General features: G+C 42.1%; 1 protein-coding gene across 1 annotated transcript; it reads left to right on the top strand.

The window, feature by feature from the left end:
• Positions 1-7,478: 7,478 nt before the first annotated feature.
• LOC147608521 (ethylene-responsive transcription factor ERF011-like) lies at positions 7,479-7,871 on the top strand. Its single transcript, XM_086789448.1, has one exon. The coding sequence runs from the start codon at positions 7,479-7,481 to the stop codon at positions 7,869-7,871; it is 393 nt and encodes a 130-aa protein (XP_086645574.1).
• Positions 7,872-14,696: the final 6,825 nt, after the last annotated feature.

Here is a 14,696-nt window from a genome sequence, read left to right on the forward strand (position 1 = left end):
CTGTGAGAAGGCAGCAAGTAGCCTCAAGGTAATCCTAGAGTTTGAGATGTATATATCCCTTAATTCTTATCTAATTTCTTAGAAAAGAAGCTTAGATTGCTATGGTCTTTCGGAGGAAGAGACAAAAACTCCATAGCTTTTCTTTTAGAGAAAGAATAGTATCCCGTAGGCTATTTTGCCATAGACCTTAGAAAGAGAGAAGAGTCACAGTATGAGTAAGAGAAGATAAAGCTTGGAGATTATTGGATGATTTCAATCAAAAGACAAGGTATTAGAAGACTCTATTCTCATATGTCAAGTTCTAAAGCTCTTGTTAATACGAGCAAAGACAACGATAAATGATAAATTTCTATAAGGTATATAAATATTTTGTTTTTCAATTATATATCATTCTTAGGGGTTGAGGTATGGCCCCGGCTTCTCTATTGATTGTTACAGTGATCTATTTGATTGATTTACCATTTAAAGTTTGTATTCTTTTAAACAACAGCATATGCCTTAATAAAGAATGTCTTATCGCAATCTCAAGTTGAAATGCAAAAATCTGTGTGAGAAAAGGATTGTTTTCTTAAGAAGGTAACATGGATTCCTGAACTTTGGTTTAGTGAGTAAATGGATTGTTATCTTGGTTAAATTAAGGTACAGGTACAACTTCTCCCTGCCTTGACGCTGCCCCGTTCTTGTGCTTGTATAGCCGGACGACGGAGACGTTAGTAAGGCCCGGAGTTGGCCCATGGTATCCCTCATACCATTGGGATAATGAGGTTTGCCGATTGAGGCGAGTGATTATGATGCTGCCTAGTTCTGAGGGCCCAGACTAGTGCGGTGAATTAGCCCACCCTAGTGCGCAGACATCCCTCTGAGGGACGGGAGGATCGAGCGATGGAGCCTGAGAGGGCGACAGGCTGGCTTGAGTCCTCGCCAGCGGCCGACGATGAGGTGTATGGTCCCGTAGGGTTTTGCCCAGCATGTGGAGGCTGGAAGGCCGAATTCTAGATCATTGGCGGCGGTATAAAGGAAAAGAATAAGAGAGCCACTTTGGCTTGTATGAAATTGATTCATGTTTAACTTTGTTTTTATAAATCTTGTCTTTGGTATGATTGTATTGTAGAAAAAGGCTGTTTTAACAAACCTTGTGAAAAAGGTCTTAATTAAGGAACATGTTTGTTTATGTCAAACAGTGTGGTAGGATTAATTAGACAACAAATTGACGCGTGAGTAGGGTGGAAAGTGGGAGGATGGAATTCCCCGATGGCACCATCCTACGGATGGGTGGACCTGATTAGTCAGATAGCTTTCCAACATATTAAGTGAAAGCCCTACGTTAGATAAATAGATTCTCGGGCAATTCTATTCTAAAAGACTAGGTCAGCGGCTGTGCCTTGCATGGATGAGGAAAAAAGGGTTGCCTCTAGAAATCAAGTCTTGTAGTTGCCTAATTTATGATCAATTACCCTATGAGTGATTTGATTTTTAGAAGACCACGCTCCCCCTGCGGGATAGAATTAGGTCTTACCTATGAATCGTATCCTTGAATCTCTGCATGGTCAAGGTGTCGATGAGTAGGAAATTTTCTCCAAGATAAGACTTAGTGGACTATCTTAAGTGTTTCCCCTATTTTGGAAGGGGGGGGAACCTTACAATTTCCATCCTGATTTTTTACATTGGTCACACTGGCTATAGTACTTTTATGCATTGATGTAGACATTACTCCAAACCACAATAGCTAGCCTTGTAGGATTCTTTAGGATGTGATCTTAGAACCCATGTAACCTCCCAATGGTCTCGATTGGCGAGTTAGTTGGTTAACGAGCTTCTCTCAAACAATGCACCATGTCAACCCCAAGTTGGTGAAGATGCCTTTTAGTTTAGGCTTAGTTCTTTGGGCATTTCTCCTATGAATGGTTTTGACCTCATCAGTAGCTACATCAAGAGTATGAATGAATCAATTTCATGCACTTCATTGTATATATATATAGAGATCTCTTTGAGCTCTGTGCATAAGGGCTCCTTCTTTATTCATAGAGATCTCTCTGAGATCAAAGGTAGAGCCCTTAAAAGAGAGGTCTATGCATAAGGTAGAGCCCTTCTATATTTGCATAAAAGGCTCTGCCAAACATATGCCATGCACTTGCACAAGGTCTCTTACCTTATGCATAGAACTCTCTCTAGACTCTATGCATAACGTAGAGTGATTAATTCAACATACCTCTATGCATTTGCATAAGGGCCCTTACCTTCTTATGCACAGAGATCTCTTTGAGCTCTATGCTCTTACCTTATGTATAGAGCTCTCTACTCTTACCTTATATAGTGTTCCTTTGGCTACCACCCTCATCTTAGCTTGGAGCCTTGTGATTGCATTAAGGGGGATTGTGTGAATGAGTGATCCTTGTACTCTTAATAGGTTAAGGCTTGTCAAAGTGGAAGCGAATGTTTCTACCATAGGGGTGATTGTTGCTCTATATTGGGACAATCCTTGTAAGCTTGGTTGAATACACACTTATAGCATGTGCCTTCATAAGGAATTATGTTGGGGCTGGGTACATGATTTAGAAATCTTGGAGCACTTTAGGGGATTTGGTGTAGTGTCTTTGTGTGAGGGCACTCCGTAAATACTGTGTGGGCCACCTCTGCATCAAAAGCATTACATCTATGGCCTACATACCATATGTTGATACCATATGTTGAGGTCTCTCACTTTTTGTTACACCATAGTTTCGAATAGCAAGGTGTAATCTATGGGGGGTGAGAAGCCTGTTTAAGATACCCATAGGGATCATATTGTTGTTGCTTATATGAGTCTTGTTAGTCATAAGGTTGATAGCTCTCTTGTTCTTAGTTTTCATCATCATTGTTGCTGCTTATATGAGTCTTGTTAGTCATAAGGTTGATAGCTCTCTTGTTCTTAGTTTTCATCATCATTATGCAAGGTCATCAAAAATTTTGTACTGGTGTGGTTTTTGGAGGAATCGGCTAGGGTGGTGGTATAAGAAACGGTGGATATGGTAATTGGGATGGGTTATACATACCTCATAGTAAAGGGTTTTGATCTATAGGCACTAGAGCTTGTGTCTGTTGAGGAGTGACTGGTGGGGCTGGCAAGGCAAATGATTGTTGCCGTAGTAGGTGACTGGTAGGGGTAGCAAGGCCAAGGGTAGAGAGTATCTATCATGGTGTTAGAGTCCACCCTGCTAGGTTTCCTTATAGCAACAATGAGCTATGTTATAGTTCCCATTGTGCTAGAAATGAGCACAAAATTGTTGTTATCTAGGCATCAACAAAATAAACTCTATAATTTTATTATTCTTACGATAAATTGTGCAACAATCTATATCTCTTTGTGGGAATAAATGTAGGTGTTCTTCTTGAGGTGCTAGCTACTGGGGCTAGCCCTATCTCACTACTAGCCTAGATAGTTTAATAGATTCTCTACCAACTCATCCATGCTCATATCCTTAACTAGGACTCTAGATGGTGTTAATTAGGCACCCTTGGCCAAAGATAAGGCTTTGGATGATGTGTCTCCTATCTCTTGTGGTTCGAGTGGACGACTTCTACGTCCTTGTCTTGGAGGTTATCTGTTAGGTCTATTACCTTGCAGAAGCACTCATTAAAGACTTAGTGCCTAGACTTGTAGAGATGGTTGTGCAATATCTTGTTCTCAAGAACGATCATAAATCGATTAATAAGCAATAAGTCATTCGGTTTTTTATGAGTTCTCGGTCTTGTGGAGATACTTGGTTATCGTACATGGTTTATCCTTCCTCCTCTACTTGAGGCTATAGATCTATGCAATTGGGTCCCATTTGGGTCCATTGGATGAGAACCCTACTACTATATATGAGTTTGTCTCAAACTAGCCTTTTCAAATGGATTTAGTGACCCAAACCCTCGGGGGGGTCACTCACAAAAAAATGTGAATATCACGTGCGTTCAACAGAAGCATAATTTTAATTTATGAAACTTACAGAAATATATTTACATAAGGGTATGATTTAAAATTTTTTCAAAAAAATTTACAGATTCATAAAGAAAAGGGGATATTATATAGATTAAAAAATTCACAAATAAGGGATTTAAAATATAGGCCTTGAACGCACGCGATAGGGATATTTTACATATAGTGACCCCCCCGAGCCCAAACCCCACTGGCCTCTTCTTTTCTTTCAAGGAAAGCCTGAATGAGAAAACCTTGGTGGGATCATCAATCTGTCTCCCCATGGCCTCACAAATTTGATCAAACTTCTCTAGGTACTGAATGGGATCTCCAGTTCTATTAAATTTGGTCATCATCCTTGAGATATGGATTATCTTAGTCTTGCCCAACTCTAAACCTCTAGGTGTTATGTTGGTGGCAGCCCCCCTTTCAATTTTGGTTGAATACACACGTCTTCTGCATATTTATGTGGCAATGGAACATAAGGAGTGGTTACACGAGACCCTCTATTTCATGGTACCATATCTCTTGTCCTACGGGGTTGGGCTGTGCAATTTCCAATGGTGCTTGTTCTCCAACTTAGCTTGAATCCACAAGCTCTCTGGTAGCTAAGGGCATGTTATGAGATTTCTCTCACAGATCCCTTTAGTTTGAGGTAGTTCTAAATATTGGCTCTTTACTTTGCTTCCCTGTGCTTCATGTTCCTCATGTCCAAACAGAGAATAACTAGAACAACTTGGTTCTATGGTAAAGGTACTTCTATTATGGGCTCTTGTGGAGAGCGAGACTCGTGCTAGCAGTGTGTGTGCTTACTATTATTGTGTGTATTGTGGAACAATTATCCCTAGTGGTACAAGAAAAAGACATGCCACATTAATTGTGGTTGTTGGGATTCTTATTAATCATGGTGAGATTGGGATAAACTTAGCTTAGGATCAACAAAAGGGACATGTCACATTTACCATAATTGTGTGCCTTAGCTTAACCTTCAACCAATTGTGAATTCAAAATAGCTCTGTTAAACTATTTCCCCATTTAAATAAATAGATTATTTAGTGTACAATTTTCAAACAGTATGGGTATTTTAAACAAAATGTGTGGATATTTCATGAGAACTTGGGTATGCTATTTCAAAGTGAAAGTCTGTATGGTTCCTCAGAACTTGGTTGAAATAAATGCAATAACTTAGTATATTTTTTCCAAAAAGTATGGATATGCATGTTTAAAAAATATTCTCTCTCTCTCTCTCTCTCTCTCTCTCTCTCTCTCTCTCTCTCTCTCTCTCTCTCTAGATCCTTTGGTTTTTAATATAGGATATATTCTTCAAAAAAAAGTCTTGATACATGTGGCCTACTAATTTACAATGACTTTAATCACCTCTTTCAATCTAGTGCTTTAATCGTGCGGTGATCTAAATTGCTTTTGTCATATTTATGCTTGGAATATAAATGAGCCAAAAATACAAATAGTGTCTACATTACTATAATTATGATGGAAAATGTATGAAAAAGATTGATTTGCCTCCTTAAGCCAAAACATACAAAGATTGTGATTAGACCTAGTAAAAGAATATAAAACTTAGGTTTGAATTTTGGCATCCTAAATTATGAAACTCATAAAACAAATGATAAATCACATTAGCCTGTCCTTTCTTGAGAACATCATTGAAAGATTCCCTTAAAAACTCATGTTTTTTTATATCCATGTGAAGAAAAATGTTTCACATGCATACTAAATTTAATGGACAATACATAACTATAGTAGTACTGTTTAACCTCTCTGGACTTTAGTTTTTGCATTGTACTTATCAAAGTGTTTTTACGAAAGATGAGACACTAGTGAGTCACAGTCAACATTACTTATGTGAAGACTCTCAACCAAATTGGTAGCCTATTTTTCTCTAATGATGTTACTTTAATTTTTATTATGTTAATATTTTTAAATCATCCTATTTTATTTGATATATTAATTTCATTTATATTACATTTAGAATTATACTTATCAAAGTGTACATACAGTAGATGAGACACTAGTGAGTCATAGTCAACATTGCTTATGTGAAGACTCTTAACCATATTGGCAGCTTATTTTTCTCTAATGATGTTACTTTAATGTTTATTATGTTAGACTTTTAAATCATCCTATTTTCCTTGATATGTTAATTTCATTTTCGTTAAGTTAGAGTTTTGAATCGTCCTATTCATGTACCGTTTGTAAGGGTGAGGGAGTTTTTGGGTTTTGTTTCTTTTGGGGAACAAGGGGGGTCATAGGGAAGGGTGGGGAGGGGGGGATTTCGGAGCACATATTTAGTCAAATTTTTTGAATTGTATGGTCTTAAGAAAATGTGCATGTGTGTGTGTGCACGCCCACACATGCATGTGCATGTGCATACATGTGTGTGTGTGTGTGTGCGCGCGCGCATGTGCATGCGTTCATGCACACATGTGCCCCCAGATGTAACCAATTATAATAAGGAGAACTTGTTATTTGAATCTAATTTTATTACAAATTGTACATTAAATGTTGACTTTATAACTGAAATGTATGAAATTTCATTAGTTCAAATGAGGAATACTAATCCTTAGCAAGTTTTCTTTGAGTCCCATAGCGTCTCCCCCTCCCATGGAGCCGTGCCCTCACCCCCCTCCCCCAAATGGTTGGTTGTTTCTTTGTGTGTTGTTTTCCAACTTTATTGGAGTCTCTTGTTTTGTGAATATGGTTTGAACTTTGAACTTTAAAAGAGGAAATGGGAAGTGCAGTAGAAGGCGATGTTGATGTTGAGGTCGCCCTAGCCTAAAACTTGTTCAATTTGTTTATTAAAAAAAAAGCCTTCTCAAAATTCATGGGGAAAAGAAAAATTTATCCAGGATTTAGGTATTATCATATTTAGAGTGTGAAGAAAATGTGTGTTCAAACTAACATTTCCTCTTCTATCCATGGTCAGAAGGATTGATATGTGTCAATGTTCAAAATAGCAATGTCATCAAGTGAAAAGGATTGATGTAGTGCTCAGCAAAAAAAAAAAAAAAACTTCAAAGCAATGGGCTCAACCTTGAACTTTCAAAACGGAAGAACCAATTGCAAATTCAAAATGGCGCTTAAAATCTTTCCGGGTGTAAATAAATGCCCTATTTAGTGTAAAAAATGTGGGTATTGTAAAGAGAGAGTGCATGTTTCCTCACAGAACTTGGTTGAAATGAATGCAAAAACTAAGTATAATGTGTTTGAAAAAGTATGGATTTGGGGAAAAAAAAGAGTATGTATGGATGTGGAGAAGCTTCCCCACACCGCCCCAAACCACGGTCAAGTACTTGGGTTAGAATTGGCTTTTGTTGTGTGACCTATGCTTAGTGCGCAAGTTACATGAAAGAGTCGTGCGGAACACATCATCCTCATTGCGAATGTTGATTATATCATTGCATGAGTCAGCCACAAGAAAGATGGCGGTGGCGGCGCGCCCTGTGTACATAATCGCCACGCCCTGTGTACATAATCGCCACTCCCCCCCTCAACGTGTTGTGAGCTTTTCATAACCTTCATGGACGCTCATCAGTCAAGTTCCGGCGTAGAATTAAAGCCAGCTTACAGAGGAGTGCGGAAGCGCTCTTGGGGGAAGTGGGTGTCGGAGATTAGGGTCGGCAGTAACCCTACTGCAGGCGCTGCTTCTAGTAGGGCTCGCATCTGGCTGGGCTCCTACCTCACAGCTGAGGCGGCGGCGCAAGCCTACGACGTCGCCCTTCTCCTCCTCCGAGGGCCCAACGCCCGCCTCAACTTCCCTGCCGACACCTACCCCCCCTTCCTACCTCTTCCGAGAGGTCCCGACTTCAACCTTTCCACCGTCCAAAGGGCCGCCATGGCCCAAGGCGCCGCTTTCGATCGGCGCACGGCCGTGAAGCCTAACTACACCGCCACCGCCGTGCGCACCACATAACCAGTTTACCACGTGTAATCAATCCAATTAACTTCATATCTAGGACATGCAACCTTTTGAGTCCATAAAAAGCTCACATTGGAACCTTTGTATCTTTCACCAACGCATTTGTTGGGACCAAAAGAGAGCTTTCACCTAGGCATTGGTTGGGGCCAAAAGAGACTTTCGTCCTAAAATGTCTTTTGACGTCTTTTACAATTTGCTTCATGCCTATGCTTATCCAACGACCCCAGTAGGGCCCGTGGTGGCAAGGCACACTTGTGCACGTTCATGTGTGAGAGTTGTTTGTATCTGCCTACCTCCTATACGCTCTCTCTCTCTCTCTCTTGTTCCATGCCCTTCCTCCCTCTTCTCCTCTCTCTCTTTCTCCCTCTCTCCACCTGTCGTATGCTCATTTCTCGCTTTCACACACCCTCCTCCCTCCCTCCCCCTCCCCCTTCTAAACCCACTACAACCAACTCCTCCTTCTCCTTCATAAACCGGGAATTGGATTTTTTAGATGGAAGTACCACAATTGTGTGGAATCCCTGACTGCTTGAGGCCTAGATATGATGACATTTACCTTATAACACCAAGGACCCTGACCACCTGTATATACCGTGAGTATAATTACAGCTCTATACTGACAATATATAAGAGTGAATCTAAGACCTTGAAGTTATAAGCAAAAATGCTTTCCTAGATGATGATTTCGGATGCTGGTCGATATGATTTTAGAATTCTGGTTGAGAATTGATGAATTGATTTGGATTCTAATTGAAAGATGATGACTTTTGAATTCTGGTTGAAAGTAGATAAGTTGAATAAAGTCATGAGGATAATGAATGGAGAGAATCCCAGTGATGATGTTAGTAGCCTACACCACCACCGCCGTGCGCACCACATAACCAGTTTACCACGTGTAATCAATCCAATTAACTCCATATCTAGGACATGCAACCTTTTGAGTCTATAAAAAGCTCACATTGACATTGCCAAACCTTTGTATCTTTCACCCAGGCATTTGTTGGGACCAAAAGATACCTTTCACCTAGGCATTGGTTGGGGCCAAAAGAGACTTTCGTCCTAAAATGTCTTTTGACGTCTTTTTCAATTTGCTTCATGCCTATGCTTATCCCAAACGACCCCAGTATGGCCCATGTACCTGGGCACTAAATGCCTGATACTTGGTAATGGAAATCTCATACAAGAACAAACACTAGCACAAAGACATTCCCTTTAGCAGAAAATCATAACAGCAAAACGGAATACAAAACATCATATAGCAAATCCGCTAACACACAATAACCCTAAACAGATGATCAGAATTCATTCATGTCATAATCATGCAAGGGATTACATTCCGCTTCTTCATCTTCTGCAATTCTGAATATCCGTTATGCGCCTTCCCCTGATCAACTAACTACATCCCTTCATATCTATCACTTCTCATGAATTCCTAAGCAACTACCCAAAAGGATCATTCACATACATAGAATTCGGATATTCCAACTTAGGTAAAGTTAACCCCTAACACATGGCACAGCCCGGTGGTTGGGTTTTCAAGAAAACCCGACTCGGACCCATAAATCCCTGATCAAACCATCCATTGTCTTTACATTGCTTCAAAAAGAAAACACAACTGCAAACTGAAAGCAAAATCCTACTAAATTGGAAATCCTAAAACACTAGAAAAGCGCGTAAATTATTGAGGTAACACCACCGGCTCCAACAGCTTCAGCGGATCATCTTTAGTCTTTGAATCTTCCACTGGCTCCAGATTGACCACTGGAACAGCAATCTGATCTGCAGGCATTATATCCTGTGACACCATCTGAATGACTTCAGCCTGGCCAACTGCTTCCTTTTCAACCTCCGACATAATCTCCACAGTTTGTCCATTATCCCCCACAGTAACCTGCTCTGTATCCAACTGTCCCTCATTAGGCAACTCCATAAAACACACGGCTTGAACTTGCTTCTCAATCTCCAACAATTTCAACATCAAAGCACCCTTTTCAGACTGTAAACCTGCTACTTGATCCAACAATATCTGCTCAGATTCAGAAATGAAAGCTCCACTTAAAGTATTAAATGGCTTCATCACCCAGGCTTCAATCCGATCTCGGATACCTTGCCACAGCTTGACTCCCACCTCAGTTAAGCTCCGCCTAATCACTGCTAAATCAGACTCTGAAACTAACACTCCCTCCACATCTTCATTACTCTGAGATAACATCTGTCTTTCAATAGCCAACAATGGTTGAATACGTTGGGCTAACATCTGATTCTCCACCTGCAGACCCACATTTTGCTCAGACAAGACAGCCAACTCCATATGCATCTTCTCCTGCAATTGATATGTCCATTCTTTAAACAATCCCAACGACATCTTTGTCTTCACCAAATTTCTCTGACACTCTGCTACCTGGTCTTTCTCTTTAACCACTGCCTCCTGAGCCTGAACTAACAACATCTTAGTTTTCACTAACTCCTCCTCCTGATGCTTGACTTTAAGCTGATAAGTAGCTTCCGATCTCGACTGCTCCTGGATTACCCGAACCTGGTGTTTCCAATCTGCAATACTACTCTCCTGCTTCCGAACATACTCTTGGACCTTAGTCAAAGACCAGAGCACATCCTGCAACTCTCCCCCACAAATAGATCCACTCAAAACACTCTGTTCTGCTTCCTTGGCTACGACTAAAACGGAATCCCACTGATTTGACTTAACAGGAGTAAAATCCATCGTCTGAACCACAGATTTGATCGCAGATGAATCCACATCCAATTTTCTTTTCTTGCTAAAAGTGAATTTCTTACCCACTGAAAGTAGTGATGGATCAGTACCAACAGACTCTGTGGCCTGATGCAACAAATCCAGCCCTTTCAGAACATCTGGTGAGACCAACACCTCCTTGGCTTCGGAGCGAGTATAGCCTGCTTCCACCAAAGACTGAAACACATGCATCTTGTCAGGCTGATGCTCAAACCCCAATGGAGAATTCACTGCCCCCTCTGGGACAACGTCAACCTGACCCGGTTCTTCATGACCACCATGCACACCCCCAGAAAAACCTGGTTGAGGCGGCAAAAGAGGCAATTTGCTGGCAGACATAATAGGAACCTTCTCAAACAAAGCTGCTAAGAACGCCGACAGCCGAGAAGTCACTTGAGACTTCCTCTTATCAGTGATTTCCACCTCCTGCAGAATTCTAGTGTGCACCAAAGAAGCCCAACTAACTTTCCCCCCTTTCTCAGCATACAGCAAAGGTGCAAAATTGTCTTTTGACATGTATTCCAATTTAATTACCTAACAAATTCGCTCAAGGTACCATCTTAAGTGCTGACGACGGGGTTCAGCGACATTCTTCACCATGTAATAGGCTCGAGACCCCTGTGGAAGCCCAAATTCCTTCCTCATGGCCACATCCGAACACTTTGCCACAGCCACAGTTTCTTCATAATGGAGATGAAACACTTCTGCTATCAATTGAGGTGTCAAACCCACAGTCGTAGAGAGGTAACCATTCCTCTTACGAATCACCTCCAACTGCATCTTGGCATAAACATTTTCCCGCCATCTGTCCCACGGCAAAGATGCAAACTCCCATAACCCAATGGTCTGCAACCACTGAGTAGTCACCTCCTCTGACAGATCCAGATGAACACCAAAATCCAAGAAAGGATCCATTAAAGCCTGCAAAGTAGTAGCTTCCAACCCCCCTACCTCAGCAGACAGCGCATCCTCAGGCTCGAAATCTTCATCAGCCTCTGCAGACGCACGGACAGAAAGCTCCTTACTGGCGGCGAGTTGCTGACGCAGTCGCCGGGGAGAAGAGCGCTCCACAGGAACCACCTTAAGCGGCATCGAACGCCCCATCTCAGCCAGCGCTTGACGCAGGGAATTCAGCTTTGCTAAGCACTCTGCGTTATTCATGCAAAAAGACTCCTCAAAGCATGCCAAAATTGAAATGTGCATGAAAAAACCCCCACACGTGGTGATATAAAACACGTCACCCAGTCGGCCAAATCTACCACACATGCCCGACTTTCCATCAGTATCCTCCACTTGTACACTAGCGGACATTCCCAAATTGTCTAACACATCCCCACTTACACCTTCGCCTGATTTGCCCACTGGTGCGGATATTCCTCTGTCTGCTAAAACGCCGACCTCTGCGGATACTCCGACCACCACTGGTGGCTGACCCACAAACTTCTTCAGTCGAAATCCATTAATCGGTTTCTCGACCAGAGTCCCAAACATATCAGCAAGTCGGAAAGTACCCTGACCACAATCCTCCATGATTTTGTACGGCCCTATGTATCTCAGCTTTAATTTACCCGGATGAGGACCAAGCTTCGAATTATATAACAAAACCCAATCCCCAACCTGAAAAACTTTGAATTTGATCTGCCTACTTACCCAAGCCTTCCGCCTTTGCTGAATCACCTCTGTGATATACCCACTAACAATCCGATCCTCTTCGAGCTGATACAGCATCCGCTGTCGGAACTGAACAGATTCTTCCAGTGATAACCGATCAGCAATAGCCACCCGCAAACTAGGAACTACATATTCCATTGGAACCACTGCCTCCAAGCCATACACCAGCTTGAAGGGTGTCAGACCTGTAGTGACTTTAAAAGCTGTACGGAATGACCATAGAGCAGAATCAAGCTTCACATCCCAGTCATCCCTATTCTCTGCTACTGTCTTCTTCAAAATCTTCACCAAGATCTTGTTGGAACTCTCTGCTTGACCATTGGCTTGAGGATGATAGGCAGTAGACTTCTTATGCATAATCAAATGAGTCTTGGTCAACTCCGCAATGACAGCATTGAGAAAATGAGTACCTCGATCACTAACCAATTCCACTGGGCACCCAAACCTAGTCATAATGTTGTGATACAGAAACCTAGCCACACTCTTGGCGGTATTATCTTTCAAGGCAACAGCTTCCACCCACTTCGTACAATAATCAGTAGCCACCAAGATATAACGACAACCTGTCCGCTTGGACTTAGGCTTGATTGGCCCAACAAAATCCAAACCCCACTTCTGAAAAGGATCTAAGGGCAGAATCGGATTATCCGCCATGCGGTCTGAAGCTCCAGGCTGCCCCAACTGTTGACATACCAAGCAACTCCTAGCATGATTGTGTGCATCCTTCAGCACGGTAGGCCACCAAAGCCCAGATTGAAGAATCTTCTTACCTGTAATGTCTCCAGAAAAATGCCCACCTGCAATTCCACCATGAGCCTCTTGCAAAACTGCTGATTGCTCAAATTCTGGGACACAGCGACGGATAATCTGATCTATCCCTCTCTTGTACAGAGCACCTGCAATTACCAAAAAGGGTTTACTCCTGAGTGCCAGCTTTCTCCGTTGATCAGTGGAAAATTCCACTGGCATGGTGCCATCTGTCAAGAAACTCAACATCTGATCATACCAAGAATCCAATATCGCCACAGTAGCTGAAAACAAAACCAAATCAGGGAAGTGATCATCCACCCCTACAGCTACTTCCCCAATCTCCAACCTACTCAGATAATCCGCTACAGCATGCTCCTTTTCCGGGGTATGTATGATCAGAAAGTCAAACTCCTGGAGTAGAAGCATCCACCTAGCTAACCTACCCGTCAAGTGTGGTTTCTTTACCAAATACAATAAGGCCTGATGATCTACATGGAAAACCACCTTATTGCTCAATAGATAGTGCCGGAACTTGTGAAGAGAATACACCATCCCCAAAGCTTCCCTCTCCGTGACGGTATAATTCCTTTCAGCACTTGTCAACATCCTGCTAGCATAGTACACTGGTCGAAACCAGCCCTTAATCTTCTCCTGCATGAGGACAGCCCCTATGGCAATGTCCGAAGCATCTACAAAAACATGAAACGGTAACCCCCAATCAGGAGGTTGCACTATCGGTGCCACCACCAACATCTTCTTCAGAATTTGAAATGCCTTTTCTTGAACTGGAGACCACACAAAATCCACTCTCTTCTTGGTCAAATGAGTAAGGGGTGCACACACATCTGAAAGATATCGCAAAAACCTACTATGCCACTTAACCTGCCCCAAAAACCTGCTTGTCTCCTTGAGAGTACTTGGTGCGGAAGCCTAATGGCCTCAATCTTCTTAGCATCAATCAAGATGCCTTCCCGGGACACCACATGGCCCAAGAGAATCCCACGCCTTACTGCAATAGCACATTTGAAGGGATTAAGAGCTATGCGGAACATCCGACAGCGCTCCAAACAGAGCCTCATGTGCTGTAAGTGCAAAGCCATTTTACCAAAGACACTAAAATCATCAAGAAAGGCTCGCATAAAATCCAACAGATATGGCTCAAATGCCTTCTGAGCCACAAATGAAAATGATGGTGGGCCATTCTTTAATCCAAAGCTCATCACCGTGTAAGCAAATGCTCCCCACTCAGTGATAAAGGCCGTCTTATCCACATCCTCCGGTGCCATCCTTATCTGATTATACCCTGAGAAACCATCCAAAAAACTATACATCTCATGACCAGCCACAGCATCAAGGAGGGTATCAGAGAACGGTAACGGAAACGGGTCAGTAATTGTGGTAGCATTCAACTTCCTGTAGTCCACACACACCCTGATCTTGCCATTCTTCTTTGGCACGACCACAATGGGAGACCGCCAAGTCACCTCATTGACCTGCTTGATAAACCCTACCCGTAATAGCTTATCCAGCTCCTCCTTGACCTGCTTGGCGAAATTTGGATTCATTCGATACCGCTGTTGGATGACAGGAACAACATCATTCTTCAAATTGATGCGGTGTTGATGTAAAGCTGGATCAATGCCCTT

This window comes from Cibotium barometz, chromosome 53 (assembly GCF_041138505.1).
Source record: "Cibotium barometz isolate CiBa-2024 chromosome 53, ASM4113850v1, whole genome shotgun sequence".
Taxonomy (NCBI): domain Eukaryota; kingdom Viridiplantae; phylum Streptophyta; class Polypodiopsida; order Cyatheales; family Cibotiaceae; genus Cibotium; species Cibotium barometz.

Bases quoted from the DNA above. Each gene is read 5' to 3' on its own strand.
- LOC147608521 (XM_086789448.1), top strand. From the start codon at position 7,479: ATGGACGCTCATCAGTCAAGTTCCGGCGTAGAATTAAAGCCAGCTTAC.